The sequence below is a fragment of the Anomaloglossus baeobatrachus genome, chromosome 9, assembly GCF_048569485.1.
Source record: "Anomaloglossus baeobatrachus isolate aAnoBae1 chromosome 9, aAnoBae1.hap1, whole genome shotgun sequence".
Classification (NCBI taxonomy): Eukaryota; Metazoa; Chordata; class Amphibia; order Anura; family Aromobatidae; genus Anomaloglossus; species Anomaloglossus baeobatrachus.
Window position 1 is genome coordinate 93,917,513 of NC_134361.1, and position 18,323 is coordinate 93,935,835.

At 43.3% G+C, this 18,323-nt stretch overlaps 1 protein-coding gene across 2 annotated transcripts in view; it reads left to right on the plus strand.

Moving 5' to 3' along the window:
• The window catches only part of ZC3H12B (zinc finger CCCH-type containing 12B), an 84,141-nt gene that overhangs the window by 59,092 nt on the left and 6,726 nt on the right, over nucleotides 1–18,323 (plus strand). Inside the window, exons 1-5 of one of the 2 annotated variants that reach the window (XM_075323895.1) lie at nucleotides 3,971–4,021; nucleotides 10,751–11,562; nucleotides 15,094–15,233; nucleotides 15,585–15,819; nucleotides 17,989–18,095. In XM_075323895.1, the coding sequence (XP_075180010.1) occupies nucleotides 10,916–11,562; nucleotides 15,094–15,233; nucleotides 15,585–15,819; nucleotides 17,989–18,095 (1,129 nt within the window). In that variant the 5' untranslated portion in view covers nucleotides 3,971–4,021; nucleotides 10,751–10,915. Of the gene's footprint in view, nucleotides 1–3,970; nucleotides 4,022–10,750; nucleotides 11,563–15,093; nucleotides 15,234–15,584; nucleotides 15,820–17,988; nucleotides 18,096–18,323 lie in introns of those variants that run through there. The other variant, XM_075323894.1, reaches the window with a different exon arrangement.

Sequence of the window (18,323 nt, forward strand, 5' to 3'; positions counted from 1 at the left end):
TTTTCAAACAGCCATAACTTTTTTTTTTCCATTCTTTTGCCAATATAGATGTATGTGGACTTGTTTATTGTGGAACGAGTTGTAGTTTTGTGTAAAGATCTGAGGTTGTGTTGTAGTAAAGTGAACCTGTCAGGTGCAATATGTACCCAGAACCATGAGCAGTTCTGGGTGTATATTGCTAATCCCTGCCTAACTGTCCCTGTATACACTAGCATAGATAAAGAGATCTTTAGAAAAAGTATTTCTAAAGATCCTTTATGATATGCTAATGAGGCCAAGGACGTTTATAACCTAAGGGTACCGTCTCACTAAACTGCGTACAAGCAATTCCGACCCGATACGACCTGGTCAGGATCGCTGGTACATCTCTACAGGGTCGCTAGTGAGCTGTCAAACAGTCAGATCTTCCCAACGACGCAGCAACGATACGGCGGTCGCTGGGACCCTGTCACGTAGCACGATTCAAATCTTGATTAGTAACATAGGCGTGCATCTACATTGCCTTTTCCGTGCCCCCTCTGCTCCGATTGGTGGTCGTAACTGCGTTGTAACTGGGCGGCCTTGCCTTTAGAGAAGGCAACATAACAGCGCTTCCATCCTTCTTCATCCTTGTCCATCCTACAGTCCCGATGCAGAATGGACTGCATTACGATCTGCTGCTACACGCGGTCCGGGACGAGTGAATTCAGCCCTCTGAAATGTACTGCGATCTATAAGCCAGAACAGAGGATGGAAGCGGCCAATCCGAACGCAGTAGCGATCACCAATCGGAACAGAGAGGGCGCGGAAAACAACGAAGATGCACGCCTTCGTGAGTCGCGAATGAGGTTGTTGGGTAAGGTGTCAAACACACCGATGTGTGCTGCCCTGCGGGAGCCCGACGATGAAAAAATGAACCAGAACAGTGTATAACGATCAGCGATCTCACAGCAGGGGCCATGTCACTGCTTAGTGTCACACACAGCGAGATCGCTAATGAGGTCACTGGTACGTCACAAAACCTGTGACTCAGCAGCGATCTCACTATGTGAGAAGTACCCCTTAGTCAGTCAGCCCACATAGCATGCTAGCGCGCCCCTGTGGGTGTACTAACATGCTTATGAATACACAGCGACGCCGCACATACCTCACTCTTGATGGCAGCCGGCAGAGGATGGATGTGCATGACCCGGAGTACCCGAAGCTTCCGATCATGCGCACTAAACTGATGCCAGGTGTAAGTTTCCTGGCTTCAGTGAGGTACAGTGCGCATGACCGGAAGTGCTGAGGACTCCAGATCATGCCCAGTGTACATCCATCCTCCGCCGGCCACAGTGCAGAGTGAGGTATGTGCAGAGTCAGATTCATTAGTATGTTAGTATGCCCACAGGGGCCTGCTAGCACGCTATGTGGGCCGACTAGCTAAGGTTAGGACCCACTCACACTTGCGCTATTTTGACACAAACGGAATCCGTCACTAATGTAGTACAGTTCATTTATTTACAGTGGAAGCGCGACATCATGTGGACACAAGCGGGTACTGCATGATACTCACGCGCCATAGTAACGCGCTTCCACTGTAAATAAATGAACTGTACTACATTAGTGACGGATTCAGTTTGCGTCAAAATAGCGCAAGTGTGAAACTAGCCTAAGAAATGCCCTTGGGACTAGTCCCCGCACTCATTATCATAAGATAAAAGGTCTTTAGCAATACTTTTTCTAAAGATCTCTTTATAATGCTAACTTTGCATTGGTGAAGGCATTTTCCTGAGGCCCAGCCTTTTACTTGGGACTGCATGTGAGAACCCCTGTGCTGACAGCTCCACTGGAGCTACAATCAACATCCACATAATGGGACTAATGGCTGGGACAACAACGGTTAATTGAGGCCCCTGTGACACGAGAGTAATGGAATTATTGCTTTACTCTAATTACCAATGTCATGCCTGGCCTTCTGCGTAACCAACACCTTCATCTGGCAATTTTTCGTGTTTTATTTATTCAGCCCCTTCTTCCTAGAGCCCTAACGTTTTTATTTTTCTGTCAATTCAGCTATATGAGGGCTTGTTTTTTGCGGGAAAGTTGTGCTTTTGAATGACACCATTCATTCTGCCACATTTTGTACTAGAAAACGGAGAAAAAATTCCAAATGCGGTGAAAATGTAAAAAAAAAAGGTGCAATTCCAATTGTTTTTTGGGTTTTTTATTTACCATGTTCACTATATGGTAAAACTGACTTGGCATTATGATTCCCCAGGTCAGTATGAGTTCATGGATATCAAACATGTATAGTTTTACTGATAAATACTGAAAAAAATCAGAAATTTGTCAATAAAAAAAATTGCGCTTCTGTTGCCATTTTCCGCAACCCGTAGCGTTCTCATTTTTCAGGATCTAGCGCTCAGTGATGGCTTATTTTTTGCGCCTTGAGCTGGTGTTATAAATCCTACCATTTTGGGGTAGGTACTATCTTTTGATGGCTTGTTATTGCAGTGTTACGCGACTAAACTGTAATTCTGCCGTTTTTGATTTATTTCTTGCTGCGCCCTTTTTTAATTGATTTTATATTTTGATATATTGGGCATTTCTTAACATGGATTTTTTTTTAACCTTTTTTTTATTCATTTTGCTAGCCCTTTAGGGGATTTGGGGCTGATGTAGTGCTATCGAAATGCTGATCTCCTGTAAATGTCGGCGCTCTCCCAGCGTTCACAGGAAGTTCGTCATGACAGTGACAAGGGTCATCACCTGAACCCCCACTGTCATGACGACCCTTCACCGCACCGTGATCTTGTCACCGAGCTGCCGATGCATGCTAGGAATGATTGACAGTGGGATTTATCTAGTTACGTTAGGAAGACACGAGCGTATGGCAGTAGATGCGAGATCGTTGAATGTGATATGCTAATGACCCTCGGCTTCTGCTGTGCTGCAAGCGTGAGCCGAGTGTCATTATACTGTGATCTGATCCTGCGGTCGGATCACAGCTGCAGAGGAGAGGGATGGATTAATCATTATTATTATAGCGCCATCAATTCCATGGCACTTTACATGTGAAAGGGGTGCACATAATAGGGACAAGTACAAGACACAGACAGGTACAGCAGGATAGAGGACCCTGCCCGCGAGGGCTCACAGTCTACAAGCTCACATCTCCTCCATTATTAGCTGATGCGATTATCACACTGCACTCCGGTGTCATCCTAGTGCACTGTGATGTTTCACTCGCACCCATAGACTTGTAAGGGTGCGAATGAATACGGATCGGATTCTGCCCGCTATATGCTGTGATTGTTTTTATCGCATTTCACTTGGCCCATTTTACTTGCTGTGTTCTAGCCCTTAAAGGAAATCTGTCAGCAGGTTTTTGCCACCCTATCTGAGAGCAGTATAACGTAGGGGCAGAGATCCTGATTCCAGCGATGTGTCACTTACTGGGCTGCTTAGTGTAGTTTTGATAAAATCACTGTTTAATCAGCAGTAGATTATCATTACAGGACTTCTTGGCGTGCTGCAGGTAGTCCAGTATATTCATGAGCGCTGTATAACTGCTAGATCTATAGCAGAGAAAACAGTGATTTTATCAAAATGACAGCAAACAGCTCAGTAAGTGACACATCGCTGGAATCAGGGTCTCTGTCTACATTACGTTGCTCTCAGGTGGGGGAGCAAAAACCTGGTGACAGATTCCCTTTAACAGGCGCTGGTGGATTTTTGGGTAATGGCTGGGGCCAGGGGCCACTACTGCTCCCCCGGTGCTGGTGCATTATGGGTCACTGTGGGTCCTGATCCGGGACGGCGGCCGAGGCTCCCCTGTGCACATCACACTGCGGCCTCGGTGCTGCCGGGAATACCGAGCACAGTCCCTCCCCGCCTTCTTCATGTGACGCCGGTAGGCTCCGGGGATCGCGGCTCCGGTCACGTGCATCTGTCCGGTCACATGACGGTGAACTTCCCGGGGGGCGGGGCCGAGCTGTCTACACCGCTGTCAGGAGCAGAGCCTGCCCTCCGCCACTGTCCTCCATCTCCCGGACCGCAGGTAAGGCTGCCCTGTGCTCCCCGGGGCCGGGGTCCTGTGCGGGGGGCGGCCTGGCCTGAGCACGAACCAGGAGAAAAGTGTCCCCTCCGTCCTGCACCTGACGCCTGAGCCCGGACTGTCCCCGGGCAGAGGGGAGCCTGCTCTGGGAATGGGGCGCTCTCAGTGCTGGTAGTACCCCGCTCAGTGAGGTGGAGCTGTGGTGTTGGGGTCCGCACATGGTGAGGGCAGCAGGGCACTGTCCGGGGGAAGCAGGGAGCTTTACTTTGGGGAATATTCTTGCTGCTGTTGGCTGTAGCGATCAGTCTCCATTGCTTTGTGCTGTGTAAGTGTTGGGGGTCCTTTGTGCCTTTTTCCAGCGCAGTCTTTGTTCTTGGCGCTCTGGATGACGAATTTGTGTTATGTTTCATCACTTATAATTGATATTAATGATACAGAGTGTAAAGGTCACATAATTCAGTTTTCAGAGGGGGCTTCATGCTGTAAAGCAATGCTGTTATAAGAATATGCCGCCATGTAGTGACCAGGGCTGTGTCCAGTGGGGGCTGAGTGCCCAGGTACAGATGGGGGGGGGCAGATCCAGGTGTCTGTGGTTATGGAGACAGCGACTCTATTGATGCCCCATTATCTGCTATGTCGCACTGTAAATACTTTGTGTATTATACTTGCTTTCGTGTCCCTTATTACATTATATGTGTGAAACCCCCACAGTAGCGCATATACTGCCTCTGACACATGGTCAGATGAAGCCGAATATGGCAATAATCCGGGCAGGTCTCAGGAGGTCCCAAGGAGCCTTAAAAGCACCACTTCCTCATTGATGCAATGTTGCTTTGTTTGCCTGAGGAGGAATGAGGAATTCCCAGAGAAATGGCACAAGGCCGGTGCCGTCCTGCCTACAGATGCTGCGGGTATTGCCGCACACCAGGCGTGTCCTCATAGGGATTTTCTAATCCAGGCTCTGTATTATTATGACCTAACATGACAGTGTCGCAGTCTTCCATGCTGTGCTCATGACCTCACAGTTTTGTGTTTGGGGAGATATTTGGTCACCTTTTCATCCCAGAAAGGCTTATGTAACAAGGTGTACTGCTTTGGTGTCATAATGAATTTTCGCTGCTGCTTTACAAAGGGATGGAGGTAGTTATAATAGATATCAAAATCTCAAAAGTGCAGTCTATAGCAGATCAAGAAGTAAAACCGATTCTATATATGAGGGCAGCACGGTGGCTCAGTGGTTAGCCTTGCAGCGCTGGGGTCCTTGGGTTCAAATCCCACCAAGGACACCATCTGCAAGGAGTTTGTATGTTCTCCCCGTGTTTGCGTTGGTTTCCTCCGGGTTCTCCGGTTTCCTCCCACACTCCAAAGACATACAGATAGGGACCCTAGATTGTGAGCCCCAATGGGGACAGTGTTGCCAATGTATGTAAAGCGCTGTGGAATTAATAGCGCTATATAAATGAATAAAATAATTATTATTAAATTATTATTATATATAAAATCCATTCCACTGTATGTGACTGAAACACAGAGTCATATGAAAACCCAAATTGATGAGGGACCCTTCCGGATTTGCTCTCAAACACATTTCCTTTATGTGACTTGTATGGTAGAGAGCCAAGAGGCGGATTCCACGATAGTGGCTGATCATATGTAATAATTTCTAATAACAGCTGTTGTGCCATCGCTCACTGGCACCAATCAGGGTTACCAAGTTCATACAGGAGCCTCCAGCAGGAAATGCTTGTGAATGGCATGGCCTCCGTTACAGGGCGATCAGTGCACTGCACCACATATAAACCACATCATGGCCATTATTCCTGTGCGGTCCACAGACCTGTCCTCACAACCTCTTTGGCTTTTTTTCTGCAAATTTCTGCTGTGAGTTATTTAAACTATCCACCTTGGTACGGTATTACCTATGGCAAAACTAGAGCAGCGTGAACAAATCCTGACAGTAAATCTATGGTGGTTTACAGACTGATTACATAAATTTCAATTAGTTTTCCAAGTAAATACTAAATCATACATCCTCAGGGTAGATGATACAGTTATGGAGTATCAGGACATTTTTGTTATTGTTTTTTTCTTTTCTCACTCTTGTTTTGGAGAGGTTTATGCTGCCTTCATCTTTTTTTTAGTTCCTCCATTGTCTAGTTTCCCTAATTTTTCTCTGATTGATTGTTCTTTCACGTCTTGCGTACCTATAAATATGAATTCCCTATATATGTAAATCAGACCTTCAGGCAAAAAAAAAAGGTTTATTTCCTCCTGGGAACTTTCCAAAAAAGATAGATCACTCGTTGATCTGACTTTGTGACTCACATTGGTAAGGAATTGTGATTGTGAACATATACGGTAATCATGTGCTGCTTTGTCAGCGTCTCCATGGCTGATAATGGTTATCCACTTATGTATACCTGCCCGTTGTGCTGACCCACTGTACAGAAAACCTCACTCTACTCTTCTGTTTTATATGTTGGTACAACTTTTTATCAACTATATCAGGACCCTTCTTTTTTTTTTTTTTTTTTTTTTTTTTGTTTAATAACCTTTGCTGGGCAAATAGCTATATATGTACCGTATATCACAAAGTGAGTACATCCCTTCACATTTTGTAAATATTTTCTTTTCATGGGACAGCATGGAAGATGTGACACTTTGATACAATGTACAGTAGTCAATGTACAGCTCGTACAACAGTGTAAATTTGGTGTGCACTGTAAATAACTCAATACACAGCCATTAATGTCTAAACCGCTGGCAACAAAAGTGCGTACACCTCTAAATGAAAATGCCCAAAGTCTCAATATATTGTGTGGCTGCCATTGTTTTCAAGCACTGCCTTAACTCTCTTGAGCATGGAGTTCACTAGAGCTTCACAGGAGCCACTAGATCTTCTTCCATCCTCCATGACAACATCACGGAGCTGGTGGATGTTAGAGACCTTACGCTCCTCCACCTTACGTTTGAGGAGGCCTCACAGATGCTTCATAGGGTTTAGGTCTGTAGACTCTTGGCCAGACCAGCACCTTTACCCTCATTTTTTTTTAGCAAGGCAGTGGTTGTGTGTTTGTGGTCGTTATTGTGTTTGAATACTAAGGGAAGGGGGATCATGCCCTTCTTCAGTATACACAATACATGTTGGCATTCATGGTTCCCTCAATGAACGTCCTCAAAGTCAGCAACCCCAAACCATGACCCTCCACCGCCAAGCTTAAAAGTAGACAGGACTCGCTTGTCTTTTGTACTCCTCACCTGGTTGCCGCCACACACGGTTGACATCACCTGAACCAAATAAGTTTATCCTGGTCTCATCAGACCACAAGACATGACTCCAGTTATCCATGTCCTTAGTCTATTTGTCTTCAGCAAACTGTGGACTTTCTTGTGCATCATCGTTAGAAGAGCCCTCCTTCTGGGACGACAGCCATGCATATAAATTTAATACAGCGTGCAGCGTATTGTCTGAGCACTGACATGCAGACCCCCCACCCCATTAACATCTGCAGCAATGCTGGCAGCACTCATACATCTATTTTAGTGTTTCTCAACTCCAGTCCTCAAGACCCACCAACAAATCATGTTTTCAGGTTTTCCTCGATATTAGACAGGGAATAATTCCATCACCTGTGCAACCTTAAGGAAATCCTGAAAGGCTGCTTGAGGAAAACCTGAAAACATGATCTGTTGGTGGGTCTTGGGGAATGGAGTTGAGAAACACTGGTCTATTTTGAGAAGACTACCTCTGGATAGGACTCTGAGCACGTGCACTCAGCTTCTTTCTTTGGTTGACCATAGTGAGGCCTGTTCTGAGTGGATCCTGTCTTGTTATACCGCTGTATGGTCTTGGCCACCTTTTTGCAGCTCAGTGTCAGGGTATTGGCAATCTTCTTATAGGCTAGGCCGTCTTAATGTAGAGCAACAATTCTATTTTTCAGATTGTCAGAGAATTCTTTGCCATTATATAGTTATAGTGCTGTGAGCTTCTGAAAATTGGAATGAAAAGGAGAAGTCCTTTGCAGGAGACATGCTTTGTTGAAATAATTGCATGATCACGCTACCTATAATATGTACTTTACTGTTTATCAAAGATGTGGCATATACTCAAACTTCTATTATATGACTTTCATGGCTAAACATTTAGATGTATAACTGCGCAGCCCCCCTATCTGATGTGTGCAGCGTCTAGTGCTTCATATCAATCCTTGTAGCAAGGACTAGGAGTGCGACATTGTAGAGTAAGTGGACGTAGGCTGGGGCTGATGTCATGGTGCCTCTGGAAGGGGAGCTGACCTGGCTTTACATCTTATTCTTTGTTTCCCAGACACTTTACCTTGCTTTATTATTGTAATTGTAGTTTTGAAGAGTCCTTTAAGTATTGTAGAGGGACGTTCTTGGGTAAGCGATAATGGATTGTAGGATGTTCTTGCCAAGTGGTTAATGGCCAAGCTGTGCTTCAATAATATCTCTTGTGATGGAGCATGACAACATATGAAGGGTTTTAATGTCTAATTGATGCTAGAAAGGATTGTTCACTAAAAAATGACACACTAAGGGCTCATTCAGACGTCCGTGCACATCGGACTGGCCGCAGGGCTCCTAACTGGTGCTCTCTGTGCATTGCGGTTTAAGATCAGACCGATGTCCTCGGACGTTTGAAGAGAGAAAATCTCATCAATGGGTAGATCTAGTATCTTGTGTTTTTATTATTGTACCATCACGTCCATGTCACTGTCCATGTAATAGTATAATAAATGCACAGAGAGGACCCTGCTCTCATGGGTTTATAATCTACATGGTAAAAGGGTAAGGTGGCTCTAGGTTGGTGGGTTGGAACAGCTCTGGTGGTAGCGGGGTTATTGCAGGTTGCAGGCTTCCTGAAGTGCTGAGTTTTCAGGTTATGCTAGAAGATTTAAGATGTTCTGAGGCTGTGATTTCCAGAGGATGGGGGAAGCTCTGGATAAATCCCTGACTCTTAGGCCTTGTGCGCACGCTGCATTTTTTTGCCGTGTTTTTTGGGTGCAGTTTCGGTCCCAAAACTGCATGCATTTCCTTCCCCAGCAAAGTCTGAGATTTCAGTTTGTCTGTCCGCACCTTGCAGCTTTTTTTTTCTGGCTGCGTCTTTGTGGTGACCACAGCGTGCGCACATAGCCTAAAGAATATACAGGGATAGTGGAAAAAAGAGCTCGTGAAGACCGGAGATTCCGTCTGGGGAAGTATTGGTGGATTAGGTGGGAGATGTTTGGAGGGGATATATTATGGCTTTGGACATCATTATTAGTATTTTAAGCTGAATTCTCTGGATAATGTGGCGTTGGGGAAGCGTTTGGCAGAAGTGGATTCATCAGGCAGCAGAGTTAGGGATAGACTGGGTAGACCACAGAGGAGGAGGTTGCAGTAGTTGAGGCTGGAGATGATGAGGGCATGCGGTAACATTGGTGTTGGGGATTTGGATTTATGGAGATTCAAAATGTTTTCAAAGGAAGTCTTGATTTTGTAAATAGAAAAATTACAACAATCTCCTTAATGTCTGTAGCTCGTATGTAATTGTATGATGGGCACCTAGAGCTATATCACCACACACTGTGAAGGCCAGAAGACTGCACATGCTTTATACAAATAGGTGAAAGGATTGGGATGTCTTTTATCACATTATTGTAATAGAGGGAACAGATCTGTAATATGTGATGGGGCATGACAGCATTTTAGTAGTAGATTCAGTATCTAAATAAATAACTTGGCTTTTATTCTGGATGCTTTTTTTCTTTTTTGTTTTATTTTATTGCAGCTCTGTTTTATTAGCATGGTCTGTGAGCGTCTCTCATTCTGAGCATGTGCAGTGCTAAAAACAGATCTGTTGATGGATGACATAAGCTATCCATCTGTTATGACCCGTTTCCAATAGACTTTAATGTTAATAAACGCCTCCCTTCCCCCCACTTCCCAATCTATCTGCCAATTTTTTTTTACGATGGCAAAATATTCTTTGTTCCATCCAAAAAACGTTAAAGGGAATCTGTCACCAAGTTTTTTCTCCCCCATCTGAGAGCAGCATAATGTAGAGCTAGAGACCCTGATTCCAGTGATGTGTTACTTACTGAGCTGTTTGCTGTCCTTTTGATAAACTCAACGTTTTCTCTGCTGCAGATCTAGCAGTTATACAGAGCTCATGAATATGCCGGACTACCTGCAGCACGCCAAGTAGTCCTGTAATGATAATCTACTGCTGATTAAGCAGTGATTTTATAAAAACTACACTAAGCAGCCCAGTAAGTGACACATCGCTGGAATCAAGGTCTCATTTCCTTCATCATGCTGCTCTCAGATTTGCTGGCAAAAACATGTTTACCGAGTCACTTTAAGTACATGGAACAAGGGCAAATGGAGGAGATTCTTTGCTACTTTTGAACATATTTCCACTTTTATATCCTCCCATGGCCCAGACTTGTGAACAAAGCTCAAGTGAAATAGAGGAACTGCTTTTCTATCGTCACACAAGGCCAATCGAAATTTGACGCTTTTTTTTTGTGTGTGAGTAAGAAGAACTTTGTGTATTTCCTGCCGCTTAAATAGCGGCAGCCTATTCCGGAGCACGGTATGGATATCGCCAGCCTGTAGTCAAAATAACTTTGTACAAGTTTTTGCGTTGCCTGAGGTTATTATTTATTGTCTTACGGTCTTTATTATTCCCGTGTCCCTTGCACTAATCTTGTGTATTCTCTTCTGCAGGGATACATTATTTACCTGTATCACCGAACATACCTTGCAAGACATTACGTCCCTAAGCTGAGGCGGTGCCGCATAGCCAGGAAGATGCCATATATTACACCTGATCGGAAAAGTATTACGTGAAAGAGGGGGAGCTTGAAGATCTCTGGTCGTCCGCTAAACGTGATGACGGCGTGGTCCATGGTCAGAAAACTGGAAATGGAAAAGAAGAGGCCGTCAAAAGAAGAAAGGGCGGCTGCAAATGAGATGGACTACTCACAAGACCTTGGAGACTGCAGTGAATCTGATGAATGGACCAGCTCAGAGAGTGAAGCCGAGCAGGGAGGCCGGAGTGGGATTGGGAGCTATGTTAATACTCTTTTTCAAGGAATAGACATCGCAAGTAAGCCACACAGACAACTTTGTAGATCACCGTGTTTGGACCGTCCCAGCTTTTCACAGAGCAGCATTCAAGTTCTGCCGGAGCACCAAACAAAGCTGGTAGACCCCAAGAGTCACCTGGACAAGGAGTACCAAGCTAAGATGGACTTCGCCCTAAAGTTGGGATACAGTGGAGATCAAATCCAAGCTGTCCTCAACAAGCTGGGAGCCGATGCCCTTATCAATGATATCCTCGCTGAGCTGGTGCGACTGGGAAATAAGGGCGATTCAGAGGCCCAGACCAGTGGTGACATGGTCACTACCAGCCTAGTACCCAGAGGCCATTGCCCCAAAGAGATTGCGAGTCCAGAACTATCTTTAGAAGATGAAGTTGTTGACAACACGGACAACCTCAGACCCATTGTCATCGATGGAAGTAACGTGGCGATGAGGTTGGTTTACAAATATATTTATATATAAAACAGATTTATTTCTTCAGCGGATGGGTCCTATATTGATCACTTGGAAAAATGAAACCTGTTTATCCCAAGTGGTCTGTTCGAGTGAGAAGAATCTTATTTTTTTTTTCGGCCCTACTTCTTCCTAGAGCCATAACTTTTCTGTCAATCTTGCTATATAAGGGCTTGTTTTTTTGCCGCACAAGTTGCACTTTTAAGTGAAACCATAAGTTTTACTATATAGTGTACTGAAAAACAGCAAAAAAAATTCCAAGTGCGGAAAAATTGCAAAAAAAAGTTTGATTGCATGATTGGTTTTGGGATATTTTATTCACCATGTTCACTATATGGTAAAACTGATGTGTGGGTGAGATGCCTCAGGTCGGTATTTGTTCGTAGACACCAAGCATGTATAGGTTTACTTTTATCTAAGGGGTTAAAAAGAAAATCAGACGTTTGTCCAAAAATAGTGGCGTACGTTTTGTGCCATTTTCCACAACCCGTAGCGTTCTCATTTTTCAGAATCTATGGCTCAGTGATGGCTTATTTTTTGCATCCCGAGCTGACGTTTTTACTGGTACCATTTTTGCGCTGATGCTACGTTTTGATCGCCTGTTATTGCATTTTGCGCAAAATTCATGGCAAACAAAAAACATAATTTTGTTTGGAATTTTTTTTTTTGCCGTTATGCCGGTTACCGATCAGATTAATTGATTTTATATTTTGATCGGGCATTTCTGAACGCAGCGATACCAAATATGTTTATTTATTTTATTTTTTAACCCTTTAATTTTCAATGGGGCGAAAGGGGGGGGATTTGAACTTTTAGGTTTTTGGGGTTATTTATTAATTTTTTTTTTTTTATTTTATTTTACTAGTTTGTTCCCCTAGGGGACAATAAGGATCAGCAGTCTGATCGCTCATTCTTTTCTGTTGATCACAGCTGTGATCACCTGAAATACTCACCTCTTGTCACTGGCAGCAGCCGGCCTGGAGAAAGAGAAAGTGAGCTACAGGCGTCATCACATGACCCTGTGCTACCATGACAGCCATCAGCTATCGTCACTGTGATGCCGATGGAGCCCGGTGAGTACAGATTTACCGTGCTGGGGATTTAAATGGCAGTCACATTTTGACAGCGCCATTTAAGGGGTTAACAGGCATGGGCAGAACGTGGATCCTCTCGCGCCTGCGAGACATGCATGTCAGCCGTACAAATCAGCTGACGTGTGTGTATCCCCGCATATAATATAGTATATAAAATAATAATATTGCCCGCGGTCGTTAAGGAATTAATAGAGAGGGATTACTACCTTCTAGTGATAATTTCCTGCAGATGAAACAACAGTTTTGTCAAGACTACAACGAGCAACTGGAATCAGAGTCTCTGTCTCTACATTATGCAGCTCTCAGATTAAGGGGGCAAATACCTGGTGACAGATCCCCTCTGAATTCTTATGCACACATCAGTATTATGACAAATCGGCAATAGCACTCAAATGCCTCTAAATAATTTGAAAAAAAAAATAATCCCTCATTTGATGCCAGTTACTGAGGTATTCTCTCCTACAAGCATTGCATCAAAAAATAACTGTGCAGCAGAGGCAGGTGGACTTTATATACAAGCGTCCATCACCGGAGTTCATATACTCATCAGGGATTGCAATAGCATAAATACACAGGATAGTATTAGGGTATATGTAGTGTTACATAACGCGACCTTGTGATCGTCGTAACAAAAGTGTGTGTGTATGTATGTGTGTAATATATATATATACAGTATATATCACAGCTGCGATGGTTTGTATATACTAATTCCCACCATCTGACTCTCACTCTTATCCTTCTTTGTCTTATGACAGATTCATCAGTGCCAGTAAAGTTCACCCCCAGGCGTCCTCCTACCCAGTCTATCACTGAGCGTGGTGAGACGCAACCGCACGCTGGGTGGCAAGGTTACTATGGCAACTGTATGACGCCCGGCCGCTCCCGTACAATAGGCACATTGATTAGGATAGTGCCTGATTCTTGCTGGGTGTCTCCTCTCCCTGCATAGTGTCAGATTAACCTGCATAAGTGATAATAATAATCTATACATTGTTTTGATTTTATAATGATTTTATAAGGAGGAGTTTGAAATGCAAGCCAAAGAAATAGTCATTTTGAGCTTGCCATACACACACATTAGTCTCCAGCATTCCCATCAACGTTCTGGTCAGTCCAACATATCATTTATTCAATAATAGTATATAACAGCCAAAGTCACTTTATTAATTACATACAAGATACATCCGAACAAATAAATATCACCTATGTTTAATAACAGTAGAATGCTAGCTATAGCCGGGACACTGGTACCACATAATAAAATATAAGTTAGTACCAGGCAGAGGATAATAAAATTCCATAGTATATTAGGATACGGTTCTTGTCCCCATAATGAGTATCTTTTAGTTAAGGATTTACATGTGAAGTATGAATAGTGGAATCAGAGTCTCTGCCGCCCCAACGCACGTTTTATTGAACATCCCCAGGAGATATCGATGTCACTGCAATAGCTAGAAGTCTACTGTTGTTAAACATGGGTAATATTTATTTTTTCTGATCTATGTTATATGTAATTGATAAGTAATTTTGGCTATTATATACTTTTATTGGATAGTCGAACATATATGTAAGTTTTCAATGACGAAAGCCAAGTTCAATCTTCCTGGTCCTTTATCTCCTCCCCCATTATCTCCAGTCTATGGAGTCAGGAGACCCCCATACACATTATATGGTTAGCCGATCCTGCTGCGAATGGGCCAGCCTTCTGACGTTCAATATGCTTGTATCTAACCATGAGTTCAGATACAAACAATGGGCAAATTCTCCTTTTAAAGTGCAAATACACTACAAAAATGAAAATAATTTTGTTTTGTAGAGAAGTGGTTTTCAACAAATTTAACTTTCTTTCTTATGAATACTCAAGAGCATGACTAACAAAATATTTAAAAGAATTTAAGAAAAAAAAAATCGTTTTCATCGCTCATTTCCCCAGCCCATCCCCTACTCACCGCCATTCATTTGGTCCTCACCGCATGATCTGATTGCCGCCGCTTGCGCAGGAATCCACAGAACTTCCAGCTTGAGGCGCAGTAGGGTTCTGTGCCTGCGCACGGAGGGTCACTGCACGTGCATGGGGATCAGAGGGTGTGAGGAGGATCGGCCAGGGCGCAGTGAGTAGCAGAGGGGCTGGAGAGGTCAGCGTTTAGTTGAGTATAAGGAATTTTTTTAACCTTTTGATGGCCCTTTATTGCTCAGAAAATTGTCATCCAGCGGTGTAAGCGAATTACAAAAAATACACATTGTGACAAACGCAGCTCTTTATAAAATTCGAGTGAAATTTATTTCCACTTGAATTTATTTGCTTATTTCTAATTGCAAGTAATGACTTGACTGCTCATTATTGTGGCAGGTATAGAACGATGATAGTGTCATGGTCTGTGCCTTTCTTACCTCTTTTTTGTTTCTCATTTTTTTTAGCCATGGCAATAAAGAAGTCTTCTCTTGTCGAGGAATACAGCTGGCTGTGGAATGGTTTCTCGAGAAAGGACATAAGGATATTACAGTGTTTGTTCCGGCGTGGAGAAAAGAGCAATCCCGACCTGACGCCCCCATCACTGGTATTTCATGTTATTAGAGCTGTGGATATTCGGCACCGCTTTGTCATAGATGTAGTTTCACAATATTAAGCCGGGAATATCCGATTTATACGAAATTCCATAGAAATGCTATTTGTTTGATATTTCTTCTTTTTTATCACCACAACATGAAATGTGACTTGTAATAGCAGATGTAAGGTCGCGTGCCGCAGAGGTATAGGCCTTTTATTATCTAGGAATCGTTGACTGGAAGAGGCCGATATGTCTGTTAGAAGAAAAAAATGCATTGCGTATTCTCACATTACGTAGCAAGATACATTGAGTAGTAGTTACAGTTTATCAGGTTGTTCATATTTCTTTTTGTCTCCTTAGATCAAGAGATTCTTCGCAAACTAGAAAAGGAGAAGATATTGGTCTTTACTCCGTCACGCAGGGTGCAGGGCCGCAGAGTGGTCTGCTATGATGACCGCTTCATCGTTAAGCTGTCTTTTGATTCTGATGGCATCATTGTGTCCAACGACAACTACAGAGACCTCCAGAATGAGAAACCTGAGTGGAAGAAGTTTATTGAAGAAAGGCTTCTTATGTATTCATTTGTCAATGACAAGTAAGTGTGGTATAATTTAATGAAGTGCAATTATTAGCAGTTACATCCTTGCTAATAATTGTTGCTTTTAATACAGAGAAGTGTGCGTATCGGTGTGTTTTATAGTACCGTATTTTCTGGCGTATAAGACTGGGCGTATAAGACGACACCCAACTTTTCCAGTTAAAATATAGAGTTTGGGATATATCGTATATACTCGAGTGTAAGCCAACCCGAGTAATATCCCTATTGATTAGTGAAATCCCCTGCTGTAATGTCCCGTGCAGTAATGAACCCATTGTTTAATAATGCCTTCCTGCTGTAATGTCCTCATTGTATAGTAATGTGTCCTGCTGTAATGTCCCATACAGTAATGAGCTTATTGTTTAATAATGCCCTCTTGCTGCTTCCCTTCTGTCCCCTATCATGCAGTTGTTTACACACAATAAAAGATATACATACAGACCCCTCCGTGATAGCATGAACGGAGGGGCTGCTGCAGGATGTCGTCATGGCTTTACTACAGTGGAATGCCTTACGGCGCCACAAAGCATTCAACTGCAGTAAAGTGCGTCCAATACACAGGGCCGCCGCTGCTGTCAGTGCTTTACTGCAGTTGAATGTTTTCTGGCGACGTAAAGCATTCAACTGTAGTATAGCCATGACGACATCCTGCAGCGGCCGCTCCATACACCGGATGCTATCACGGTGGGGTCTGTGTGCCTGAGGGCTGCAAGAAACAGCTGGAGGCACCGCGGGCACGGAGGAGAGGTGAGAATATCTTTTATTGTGTGTAAAGCCATGACTGCACCGTGCACTGCCGTATAAGACGACCACCGACTTTTGAGAAGATTTTCAGGGGTTAAAAAGTCGTCTTATACGTCGGAAAATACGGTACTCTTTATCACTTTGTAATTTTTTTGTCAACACGGCTGACAGATTATAACTGTTAAAGCAACTGTTATCAGTAAGGCCCGATGTATCGGCCACTCTTTGTTTTTCTGCTCTTTTGTGGTTGGGAAACGACAAGTACTAATTTAATAGCTTTCAATAGGATTGATCCCAATCATCTGGTGCATCGATTGCATTGGACTGGTCCTAAAGCTGAAAGGTTTCATGCAGCGTTTTTTTCATCCAACTATGGACTCTAGAGACACGTTCATAACTAGTCATACGTTGTCTGTAGCATCTGGCTAACCATAATGTCACCAATTTCATCAAAATATGCTAAGAAATTCCACTTTACTGCAAAAAGTTTGTGAATAACGTGTATTGAGTCTACCTAAATGTTTGGAAATTATCTATCGCTTGAGCACATATTTAATCAAATACAAAAAATTCCCCAATGACCTGTTATCACGAGCAAATGCGCTGCATTTTTTTCTGCAGGTATCAGCACCAAAATACACAATGTAACTCTTCTGCTATTGCGTTTTTGCTGCAGGTTTTATAAGCGTTTCTTGGGGGAGATTTTAGCCATTTTTGTTACAGATTTGAAGCTTTTGTTTTTGCTTTTTTGTTTTTTAATGAAAACGCGTAAGTGCTGAATTGATAGGATTCTACTTTTAAAAACGTAACTGTGTTTATACAGGCTCCCGATTAAAAGGGTAAACAAAGGCAATAAAAACAGTTCAACATAGTCTTTAAAGCACCACTTCTTTTTTTTTTTTTAACCACTGGAGAGGTGCTTTAAATCTAAGTTCTGTGTTCTCGGTCGTATACACATCCTCTGGTGTCTTCATTTGTTATCTGCGCAGCTTCGGTTGGTCTTTTCCAGTTTGTGACCTGCCGGCAGCTCCAGTGTCTCATAGAGCTCGCTGGAGGTCACAACTCAATGTAACTCTATGAGAACCATGTTCTGGCTCTCATAGAGTTGTATTGAGATCTTGTGACGTAACTTCTCATTTCCAGCCAGTCAGAGCTTAGTCACAGGATGGTGTGGAGGGACCGGAGTGGCGTTGGCAAAGACTCCTCCGGAGGGTATTGGACCTTAGATTATAAAAGCACCACTCCAGCACTGAAAAAAAACCCCACTAGAGTGGTTCTTTAATTGTACTATGGGAATGAGTTTTCTCAAAATGACATCCACTTTGCTCTTAAATGCAGTCAGTTTTCTCCACAAATAAACTGTGTGTAGGCTACATGGGAACGTGATAAAATGTGTGGTGACTAACTTTCCTTTATTTCCAGGTTTATGCCTCCTGACGATCCTCTAGGAAGACATGGCCCCAGCTTGGAAAATTTCCTGCGTAAAAAGCCCGTTGTACCGGAGCATAAGAAGCAACCTTGCCCGTATGGTAGGTAGTTGTTACAGGGGTGTTTGTTTTCTCATCCGGTGTGATGTATTTGAAGTTGGGAGAATAGAGACTATTAACTGTAGAACAAGAAATATAGAAAATGTAGCATTCACAGTAGGTTAAGCTTGGGCCCAAAAAACAAATACCATTCTGTATTGTCAAGTTGTAAGGTTTGCTTAGTTTTGTATTACTTGGGTGTTTATGGCACGGTGAGATTATGGAAGTATG